This window comes from Symphalangus syndactylus, chromosome 21, assembly GCF_028878055.3.
Source record: "Symphalangus syndactylus isolate Jambi chromosome 21, NHGRI_mSymSyn1-v2.1_pri, whole genome shotgun sequence".
NCBI classification, from domain to species: domain Eukaryota; kingdom Metazoa; phylum Chordata; class Mammalia; order Primates; family Hylobatidae; genus Symphalangus; species Symphalangus syndactylus.
In genome coordinates, this window is record NC_072443.2 from 7,723,557 (window position 1) to 7,735,881 (window position 12,325).

At 35.9% G+C, this 12,325-nt stretch overlaps 2 protein-coding genes across 7 annotated transcripts in view; both read right to left on the reverse strand.

Annotated features, from left to right (window-relative positions):
* Positions 1–12,325, reverse strand: part of CADM2 (cell adhesion molecule 2) — a 1,117,716-nt gene that overhangs the window by 46,952 nt on the left and 1,058,439 nt on the right. The window lies entirely within an intron of this gene.
* On the reverse strand, positions 1,949–9,004 carry LOC129471564 (52 kDa repressor of the inhibitor of the protein kinase-like). The gene is given in 1 exon segment (XM_055260306.2): positions 1,949–9,004. A coding segment is annotated over 1 exon segment (1,191 nt). The 5' UTR covers positions 4,159–9,004; the 3' UTR covers positions 1,949–2,967.

Below are 12,325 nucleotides of genomic sequence, written 5' to 3' on the forward strand. Positions count from 1 at the left end.
GGAGGCTGAGGCAGGCAAATCACTTGAGGTCAGGAGTTCGAGACCAGCCTGGCCAACATGGCGAAACCCCATCTCTACTAAAAATACAAAAATTAGCTGGGCGTGGTGGTGGATGCCTGTAATTCCAGCTACTTAGGAGGCTGAGGCACGAGAATCACTTAAACTTGGTAGGCGGAGGTTGCAGTGAGCCGAGATCTCGTCACTGCACTCCAGCCTGTGTGACCTGGGTGACAGAATAAGACTCTGTCTCAAAAGAAAAAAAGTAGTTTTTAAGGGTACACATAACATAATTTTTCCTAAGCCAATTGCAATTTAACACACAAAAGAAATCCCTTTTTTCTTCTTTTTCTTTCTTTTTTTTTTTTGGAGACAGGGTCTCCTGGTGTCACCTAAGCTGGAGTGCAGTGGCACAGTCTCGGCTTACTGCAGCTTCTGCTTCTGGGTTTAAGCGACTTTCCTACCTCAGCTTCCCGAAAAGCTGAGACTACACATGCAGGCTACCATGCCCGGCTAATTTTTGCATTTTCTGTAGAGGCCAGATTCCTCAAGTTTCCCAGTCTGGTCTCCAACTCCTGGCTCAAGCAATCTGCGGGTCTTGGCCTCCCAAAATGCTGGATTACAGGCATGTGCCACCGTGACCAGCCCAGAAATACTTCTCTTCCTAACAGTACTTGCTAAATTAGGTTATGAACAACTAAAAATATTTTACAATTTTTCTTCAGAAATCAAACAATTTTGAGCTCTTGTGTAAATAATTAGCAAAACATGTCTAGGAGCATAGGAATAACATCTATTTGACCAAATCATAGAACTCTTGAGGACTCAAAGGGATATATTTTCTAGATTGTCCCATACTTAATGTTATTGTAACATATTGCCTCATATTTATATAATGTAAATTTAAATATATATATATATATATATATATATATATACACACACATTTTTTTTTCCAGCTTGTCCAGGGTAGTATGAACCCATATTAGCTTGATAGCACAGAAATGGGTCTGTAACAGCTTAAAGCAATAAGCACAACTGTTTGATATGCAGTGGTTAGAAAATGATTATTGTATTTTTCTCTTGGATTGATTTTCTTCTTTTGAAACAAATTAAATTTTGTTTTTCCATCTAAGTATTCTCAAAGTTCAGATTTTTAAAAAATATCAGTGAAAGTTTTAAAATAATTCTTTTGTTGAATTTAAAGTTGTTTCATACTCCTCATTGAATCCTTAGTAATTTCTGTTTTCTTTGTTATAAAAAAGGACACTTTTGGAAACTGGTCTATTTTATCTTGATTATATAGCAGCGACATATTAATCATCATTAAATATGAATAAAACATGATTTCCCTAAGTGTTAACATTATCATAAAATACTGGAGACTGAATTCAGGAGGTTAAGATTATAGAAATTACTTTCAAAGGCAATGAAAGGGTCAACTTAAGTTTTCCACCTCCCCGCACCTTTGAAACTTCTGCAGAGAAGGATAATGTGTTGGCCTGTGATTAACAAAATTTGTGCTAGCTTTTTCCTAAAGGAAAAAAGAGGTGGAAGTTAAACAACTGGTAGCACATTACTATCATTTAATTATATTTTCCTCTTATTTCATCGTAATGTTTTCCTTACCTGTCATTAACCTCTAACTCAAAATAATTTCAGCAAAGTTAGAAAATATGTAGCACAATTTTCTCTTATTCTCTTATCTAGAAAACTTTTAAGAGATAAATTGATACAAGAAATAATTCTAACAGTTGATCATATGCAAGACGCTTATTAGTAATTAAATATAAAAAAACATATATAGGTAGATGTTTGCATACATTGCCAAGTAGTAGCTATATAACATGTTGTATATATTATTTCCCTCTGTTTACTTCTTTCACCCTAATATACATAAATTTCCATTTATGTAGTTTACCACTATAGTATTAGAATGTACTAAAAAAATAGTGTATCAAAAGACTGACATGAGTTAATAACATGACAGTAAAATTTCAAGAAGCTCGTAAATGATTTTTTCATTTCGAGAATAAAATGATTTTCTTTTTTCCATTTTTAAACAAAATTCACATTTTATTTAGATTGAAATAAACTATACAAAATGGATTTTCTTCATCAAAAATAAGAGCAATACTTTCCATAGTTTCCTAGATAAACCACAACCCTTATTTTTGTAGGTTTTCCAGTTGTTGCTTATAAATCAAGATGAGGCAGTAGGTAAGAGTCAGGGAAAAAGACAGAAAGCAAACAGACAAGTCAGTTGTCAGTATCCATGGCCTCTGATTCTGTCTTAACCACGAAACAGAAGTGTTCAAAATATACCTGCTAAAAAGCTTAGGAAGATGTAGGCTTCACAAAGGAATGTAAACAGCAACAACGAGATGTGGAACAACGGCAGGCTCTTCCATTCAAATTTTAACTGTCATTTGTTCCTTTAAGTTAGAGAAAGACAAAATCTACACTGAAATCCTTGCTTGGCGAGCTCACGAGCTTTTCTCCAGTAATTTCTTGTAACTGTCCAGGAGAGATTTTCAACATACTTAAAACTCCTATTAGTCAAAGGTCAACTGTGGGCGTCACTATAACATTTTATAAAATGTATTCCTTCCTCCCACACCTCTTCAAAACATATTTCTTCAAAGAATTCATAACACCCAACAAGTAGAGATCCACAGTGATAACAAATGCTATGTCTAAAATGACCTAACTAAAACAATTTCAGAGTGCCGTCAGCAGAGAACAGGCAGAAGGAAACATGGCACTTTCAATGTTCCTTTCTGGAAGAACAGGTAGGTCTTCAAAGCCTGGGAGTTCAAACAGGGGCCATTTAAACAGGTAGATTATCAATGGCTAATGTATTCAATGGAGTCCTATAAGCAAAGACATTTAGTGATTAAGAGGTCTACATACACCATACGGCTTTTCTTTCAAATATCAAATATAAGAAGGCCTATTTTTAAAAGTCTCTTAGGTATTTTCGATGGTTTCGGAATTATCTGTGGGAAGCTCTGACTTACTTGTATAGAGTTTAATGTATGTGTCCATCATTAAATCCAGGTTGTGTTTTATATCACAATTCATGTTAAGCAAAGCCAAGTTACTCGAACTTTGGTCTGTCAAAGTGTTCCTCAAATATGGTTTAAGACGCTTTCATCCATTTTCATACGGCTCATTCTCAACCTTCATCACAGGAAGAAAACACAGGACCTTCAGCAAGGCATACACATTAGGAAAAAACTTGATGTCAGGCAGGTGGAGGGCTTCATAGATGGTGGATGGAAGCTTTATATCGTTCCCCCCGTGTTTCCTTTTGATTCTCCAACAATGAAGCTTGGCTGACAGAGTGTCAGGATTGGGTAAGTCACTTCTATACATGTCAGCGTGGTGTTCCTCTGACATATTGAATTTGAGTTGTCCCATGACTGAGGGTACCAGAGATAAGCATTTAAGAGCTTTGAGGTGCTGTTCTAAGAATGTATCTTTAACTTCCTGAATAATGTGCTCCACTGTTGGGACACTTAGGGTATCTTTATAGTAACTCTCAGAGGCTAGCTGAGATTCCAAGTTACCCTGGTGAGCACCGTGGAATTTTCCAGGGAGTTTCATTTGAATGTCAAGTTTGGTTACCAGATTTGTGGCTTCCTCAAACCAAAATTCATGATAACCTTCAATATTTTCCATCACTTCGTTCAGTAAATGCAGTACTACAGTCAAGCTACCAGCTGCAAATAAGACATCAGAGGTTTGCCCCTGGAGATTTTTCCCAAAGGCTCTTGTAAAAGATAGGACATTTTTAAGAACAACAATAGTAACAATGAAATCAAAATCTGTTACTGCACTGCAGAGTACAAATGCTCGGCCAGCTATACAGTTATTCCATCTAATATTTGTGTCACTGTTTATACCATCTAAACCTAAAACAAGTGCTTGCAGGAGTTCCACTAAAATTTCAAAAGCATCATGCCTGCCTGTCCACTGAGAATGGCAGATTTCCTCCAGTTCTTCACCCCTTTCTTTACTGTTCTGAAAAAGAACAGAAGTTACATTGTCAAGTTCTAAAGGCAGTTGTGGTGATCGAGGGAAAAAAGAACAAACTTCCTCAATTGTTCCTAATGCAACAGATACTCCCACAACAGGTACTGATTTTGCCAACCACATATTTCAGGCACAGGAAGTACAGAGTGTGTAGATGGCTTGGGGATATTTTTCTACAAGTCTAGAAGCAACAACTTTCATTTTGGAAGAAAATCCACTAGACACAATGTAAGCCTGACCACAACAATACTCCATATTTAATCCCCACTTCTCAGTTATCATAGTGTGAAATTTCACAGCCAAAATTTCTGCATTAGCTTCGTAAGGCAGAAAACCTACAAATTCCTCTCTTAGGCTATGAGACTCATCAACAAACCTCACCAACCGTTAGGTGCTCTTCCCCTGCTATGTCCACTACATCGTCAGTGATAATGGAAAAGAAGTGTGATTTTCTCTCTTCCCTGAGGGTTTCGTCTCGAATATAGCTCTCACAGATCTCTACCATCTGCCTCCGCTGTGTTTTTGAAGAAAACAACGTGTTAACTAATGTTGTCTTAAAGCGCTTTCTCAGGACCTCTTCACCAGAATTTATCTGGCACTCCAGCAGTGCTTGAAAGTTATCTACAGCAAACAGACCTTCTGGGATGTCTTCAGCCTCCTGTCCATCCAGAGGTATATTTTGCTTTCCCATCAGAATCAAGAATTCAAATAGAGATTTTAGGTATTCTTTGTTTTCCTTCTCTTCAAGGGATAGAGGTAAAATGTCCTCATCTTGCCCTTCACCCTCTTCTTCACTGGGGTTCTGAGCATTGCTATCGTTGGTTTCTTTATGTTTTTCTTCCTGCTCAGAAGTTTCATCAATATTTTTCTGTTTCAGTCCTGATTTCGTCTTCACTCAGTTCTTTTATTCGTTTTCTGTGTCTACTTAAGTGGTTTGTTCAAATGACTGTAAGATCAAATATTGTTGGTATTGCATTATCTCGAGGAACTGTCCTAGAAGGACTAGTTCTACAGATCATAGAGGTCTCATGTTTGGCACATAATCGACGATGTTTATTTAGCTGATTAGGTTTTTTTTTTTTTTTTGAGACGGAGTCTCGCTCTGTCGCCCAGGCTGGAGTGCAGTGGCGCGATCTCGGCTCACTGTAAGCTCCGCCTCCCGGGTTCCCGCCATTCTCCTGCCTCAGCCTCCCGAGTAGCTGGGACTACAGGCTCCCGCCATCACGCCCGGCTAACTTTTTTGTATTTTTAGTAGAGACAGGGTTTCACCGTGTTAGCCAGGATGGTTTCAATCTCCTGACCTCGGCGGCCTCCCAAAGTGCTGGGATTACAGGCGTGAGCCACCGCGCCCAGCCGATCAGCTGTTTTATCTTCTAAGTCAGCTCTCCTACAATTCTCCTCCCACTCCTAGCATCTGGCCGGGTCCCGCGGGAACCTGAAGAAGGCCAGGTCGGACTGCGTGCTCTTGGCCTGCAGTTGGGGGCAGCGCGGAAGTTCGGCGCCGTAGCTCGCCCGCTGGCTGGCGCAGCCCTCCCCTCCCGGCCTCCTCAGGGCGGTCCGCCTGCTGGTCCGGGTCACGGAGGAGAGCTGGGCCTGCGGGCTCTGCAGGGCCGGCGCGCGGGCGAGGGGCGGGCGGGCGAGAAGCCCAACTTTATTGTAATTTATTGTGCGTGACCATGACAACAAGACAATAAAGCGACATGAGCATGAATTAGAATTGAAACAAAGCATATTGACAAGACGAGACTAGGACCTTTTCATATATGTTATTCTATTATAATATGCATTGTACTGATTTACTAAAATAACTAGTACTAAGTGTACCATACATACATAAATGCTTAAAAGAGAAGATGTTTTATATTGAGATAGACCAATTACTTTAAAATAGAAAACATTTTGGCAGCTGTGTATATTATTTTAATATGAGTTATAGTTATGTGGAAAGCATATGTATTTAACAGAATGCTGATTGCTGCGTCCCTTACGGAATCACAAACTAAGGATAATAAATACTTCCATATGAGTATATTTATATATGATAATATTTTATAACACACAAAATATTAAACACTAGAATGAATCTTATTTAATAGTATCCAATATTGAAATGTATCTTCTTAATTACCTGTTTACTTGAACTCCTCTAAAGTTTATACTACATTATTATTTCTCTCTAAGGTTTTTTATATATTTTTTCTTACAATTAAATCACTTATATTCCCATTATGGTTTCTAAGCTATAACATTTTAAATTTATGTTTGTACGTTTCCACCTTACTGAATCTCTACCTATTTCTAGCATTTTTCTTTTTATACACATTTCTTTTGGACAGTCTCATTTTCAATTATACTAACAAGAAAGAATGACAGATTCACCTCTTGTACAATACAATCGGCACTGGCTGTCCCAATTGTGCAAGGACTTCTACAATTTAGGACCCTGTTCCTATTACTCTTCCATTTTCTGACTCTTCCTTCTCTTCTTCCCCATCTTTCTTTCCCTACTTCTCCTTTTCCTTCTTATCGCCTCCCAAAGCGGGAGCTTATCGCTCCCACCAATTTTAATAGGTAGATTGCAAGGGTGTTGCCGCTAATTGTGGCATTGGCCTTTGGTATATATATTCTTATACAGACTTTGTTTGGTTTCTTGAATGGAGTTTTCCAATTTTCAAATATCTACTTAATATCTCCTAAGATGCACATAATTACAAGTTAATGAACTGATTAAAATGGTTAGTTATATAGATGAATTTCTTAGTATTAAACCAAATTTGATTATTGTGAATGAACTTACTTTGTAAAGATTAGTGATTATCTTAATATACGACTGTATAGTATTTGCTAGTATTTCATTTAGGATTTTTGCATTAATATTGCAGTAAAATTGATTAATTTTTCAGTAAAATTGATCTGCAATTTTCTTTCTCTGTGCTGTCTTTATAAGACTTTGCTACTGATGTGGTGACATTATACAAAGTAATGGGAAGCTTTGCTTCTTTTCCATGCCTGGAATCAGTTTTAAAATGGATCAGTTTCTTTACATTTTGATACAACTAGTAGATATACGATAAATGGTATATTTTTCACATTATCTGTAATTTTTCTATTTTCTAATAAATACTTTTTATAATTTATATTTTCAAAGAAGTGTATTTATTTCATATAGATTTTCAAATATCTATGCCTAGAGTTATAAAATGCATTTTCTTTCTGTTCTTTTAATTTCATCCTTATTGGCAATTAATTTCTTGATTATTTGTGCATATTAATAATTTATTTTTCTTTTCTTAGTTGAATTAACTAGTGATTCTAAAGCTATTGATTATTTTACTGACTTTATAAATTCTAAAGTCTGCTTTACAATTTGTTGATTTCTAATTTTATCTTCATTATGTTCTATTTATTTTAAAATTTTTCATTATTTTTTCTTAATATTTGTTTCTTTCTCTCAATATTTATTTGCACCAGTGAAGACGTTTGACACATAAATTTTCTTTTAAATAAGGTTTTAAACAGAGCTTATATATTTGTTAGGTTAGCTGTTATTTGTAGGTATTTTTTAATTGAAGATTTTCTATATTTGTCTCAAGAGCATATTCCTAAATGTTTATATTTATATTGCCATTAAAATTTTTTCTTCTATTATCATCATAGGATTATTAAATTAGTGCCAGAGAAAATAGTGTGTATAACTCTTTTACATTTTCTTTTACTGATTGTTATTTCTTTACTACTCAACAGATGATTGATTTAAAAACAAACACAAACAAGTTTACTCCTACATGGGAAAAAACAGTTATATTTTTTATTTGAAGAGCAGAATTGTATGTACATCTATCAGATCTACTTTATTTTTGTTATTATTCAGTTTACTCAGATGAATATTATTTGACCTGTCCAGGATTGTAATTCCCTATATGTTTTTCCAATATGTAATATTACATATGTGGTTTCAAATAACTATCTTTGTAATTCATACTGTCATCAGTATGAAATATTATTTCATCATTGCTATTTACTTGAAATTAAATGATTAGAAGATTAAATAAAGCAGAGTTAATGTCGGACTTTCCAGATAGGCCTAGAAGGAACAGCAAATTTCACCAAGACAATCAACGAGTAACAAAGGCATCATTTAGGGTATTACCTAAACACAACATATCGAAAATTGTGTTGCGTTTGCCCCAAAAATAAGCATATGACATAATGCATTTGTTATTAGATAGATTTAGCCATTTCTCAATGTATATATACTTCAAAACATCATGTTGTATATGCACAATTTTAAATAAATTAAAATATATATTATTTTATTTGTCAATTAAAAAACAGTTTTTAAAACTTCAAGAATATACACATGAAATCCAATTAGAAACTAGTTTCACAATCCTTTATGTGACTATTAAAAAAAAATTAACAGCCCGTGGGGGAGAAAGAAGCCTTTATGTTTTGAGAAAGAAGTATCAGTTTATGTCATTAGATAGTTACATTGTCAACTAGTTCATATGATAAAAATGGCAAAGCATAGTAAAACCTACAAAATATGTTATATAACTATTGTTCAAGTTTTAACAAAATACTATTTCATCGCTTCATTTAACAGTATCCTATCTGAAGTAGAGGGTGCTGGCACTCCAAAAATAAGTGACCTTCTTCCTAAAAAAATAGTAGAAAGGCCAGGTGCGGTGGCTCACGCCTGTAATCCCAGCACTTTGGGAGGCCGAGGCGGGCGGATCACGAGGTCAGGAGATCGAGACCATCCTGACTAACACAGTGAAACCCCATCTCTACTAAAAATACAAAAAAATTAGCCGGGCATGCTGGCGGGCGCCTGTAGTCCCAGCTACTCCGGAGGCTGAGGCAGGAGAATGGCCTGAACCCGGGAGGTGGAGCTTGCAGTGAGCCGAGATTGCGCCACTGCACTCCAGCCTGGGTGACAGAGCGAGAGTCCGTCTCAAAAAATAAAAAAAATAAAAAAAAGTAAAAAGCAATGAAATAAATTTTCCAAAGCCTTCCAAACAGACTTTCCTCCCTTAAAATTCTGAAATAATTGAAGATCAGGTTCCAGAGAAACAAATATGTTTTATAATTCATGTAAATAGGTAATGTCATCATTGTAGGTATGTGTATACCATTTTGCTTTTGATTGCTTAAATACTGGAAAGTGTATTTATATATAATACACACACACATACACATATATATTCATACATACATATTCATATATATATACATATATATATATCTATACACACACACACACACTATAACACCAAGTCTGGATTTATTAAGATTGTAATGTTCAATCTCTTTAGCCTTCAGTATGCAATAAATACCATTTAGTGTTTATTTTCAGTGACAGCCACACTGCCAAATACTCTGCATTGTTATAATAATTTTATTTTCTCATAGACAAAGAGAACATTTGGGGAAGAGAAACAACATTTTACATCAAATGCATTGAGAAGATACTTGTTAATTTAACTATTATAGATGATAATCCACGTAATTGAAAACTGGAAAAAATCAAAATTAATAGCATTTTAAAAGCATATTTCTCAATAATTTGAGAGAAGATAACCTTATTAATGAAATTATAAAAAATTCACCTGGGTCAAATACATAACCAAATAGTTTTTGAACTAGAAAAAAGCATTCAATAGTTCATTTTGCCTTTTAATTAGCACAGATCAAGACTCCAAATTAAAATTTAGCCCTCTAAATCCTCTTTGGTGACTGGATTTTCTGCTATCCTTTGAAATTGTCATTTCAGTTTGCATAGATTACATATTGCCTTCCTCTACATCATCTCAGCATTGAATTACGCATCATAAATGTTTGCTGTTTTTGTTTACGCAAATAAAATAAAAGCAAATAAAATGCTTTGATAAGAGTTCAAATTTCATTTTTTCAAATTACATAATTTAGAATGATTCTAAACTGACTTATATTTTTTCACACTTTTCAATCAGATGGTTATAATAGTCAATGTGCTATATAGATGACCTAAAGATTTGGTGTCCTATTTTTCTTTTGTTTGGTTATGTAACTGCTAAAGACAGCAGCCAGTGTATTTTATGCTACAGGTATGAAGGAATAAACAGGCTGCACGTCTCTTTCATTCCCAGTCTACAAAGTAAGATTTTCCTCGACTAGAAAAGATATTCAGTTTTACATTTTGCAATACTATCCTTTAGAACAACCCTCAACTTTGGAAAACAAAATTGATTTTCACATCTCAAATTGGCTTACACTTGATATTTGAGAATGCTGTGGTTAGCTGGAATTTCATGACATCATGAATCTAGAACTCCCAAATTATGAACTGGTTAGCCATGTTAGGAAAATTTGCTTTCAAATTCTAAGCTATACTTAAAGTTTTCCTCTTAGCTCTATTTTGACCTGAGATTAATTTGCAAATATTCAATAGAACGAAGAACAAGACATTGCTCATCTGAAATTTAAGATAATACCATCTTTATAGTTTGTTATAAAAATGCCATGGCCTTTCATTATTTTTTTCCCCACACTTACTGAACAGGACATTAAAACTGAAAATCGTAGAGAAGCCAGAAACTCTGTAGTCATGTAAACATTTCCTTGATCTTGATAGTATTGCACTCTTTAGGGTGTGTAAGCTGGAGAGGTCCAATCACCAGCCACAACACTTTAATTATCTGCCAAATCCTCTTGTATTTGCCCTTTCAAGAAAGTCCTCATGTCTTTTAAATGGCATTTGCTTAGCAAAAGATTAGTGTGAATTAGGCAAAAAGAGATAAACCTGGTACCTCACAGGCTATTGCAATAGAACAACCTGGCAAGCTCCTCCATCCCAACGTGAAATTCTATATTTATTTACCTTGGCTGCTGGAAAGTTCAGTTTATATGTTTCATGACAATCAGTGCACAGATTATTAGAACATGCTAAGAGCAACCTATTAACATTTTCCCCCGTGTCATATTGTTTCCTCTTTCCTTTTTTTCTTTGTCCAAGTACATCTTCGCTGGCTGCTGTTTTTTTTATCACCGTTATTGTTATGATCATTTTTACTATATGTATTTTGATAAGCCTTATCAAATCCGCTTTGAATAGAAGCATACTTTACATAAACGTGATTAAATTGCTGAAATCTGGAATATAGTAAAGACCATCCTGGTCCCGGGCAGTTACCAGGACATAAGAATTTCGGGAGAATGGAGATTGTGGTAGAGAGATAACGGTGGGGGGGTGGGGGGGGGAGAAAAGTCAATAGGTTTGTCAATTTATTTATTTATTTATTTTTATTTTCTATTTTTTGAGACGGTGTCTGACTCTGTCACCCAGGCTAGAGTGCAATGGCGGGATCTCGGCCCATTGCAACACTCACCTCCCCGGTTCAAGCAATTCTCTTGCCTCAGCCTCCCGAGTAGCTGGGATTACAGGCATCCGTCACCATGCCCGGCTAATTTTTGTATTTTAAGTAGAGATGGGGTTTCACCATGTTGGCCAGGCTTGTCTCGAACTCCTGACCTCAGGTGATCTGCCCACCTCGGCCTCCGAAAGTGCTGGGATTACAAGTGTGAGCCACCACGCCCAGCCAATATACTTAAATTAGTAAGACCCGGTGCTCTAGAAAGATGCCACGAAAGGAATTTGTGGAGCAGAATGGTCCTCAAAACACCCTACTCATGTCTCTAAGGAGGTCAAAGTAGTTCCCAGGCAAAGGTACCTGAACCTCTAGAGAGTCCTCACTTGTTACATGTGGCAGCTTATTCCTAATAGAGAAAAGAAAATTCAGCCTAAAGATAAGCCTGCCTTAAAGGTTTCAAAGTCTCATCTTGTTTTCATTTATTACCCTCTAGCACAGAGAGAAATCAAAGCCTTCAACAAGTTGAGTGCTGCTCCACAGGTTCAGCAGGTCACACACAGCTTATCTGTTGGTGGAGAAGGGATTGCTCATGTAATACCAAGACATATGTACTTCTAAACTCATAATACTCTCTGCCCAGACTCCTGCCACCATGTTGACTATTCTGTCATTAAGGATGACACCTTTCTGTTAAAGCTCTAGACTACATTTCGAGAGAGGAACATCCCATATTAATTCCTTAAAAATGTGGTCCTTTTCCAAAAAATGCTGCTTTCAAAAATTAGTAAAAATTGGGTAGTAAAATAATTCCTGGTCCTATGTTTGTTGTAGCACTGTTCACAATAGCTAAGATTTGGAAGCAACCTCAATGTCCATCAATAGATGAATGGATTAAAAAATGTGGTACGTATACACAATGGAGTACCATTCAGCCATAA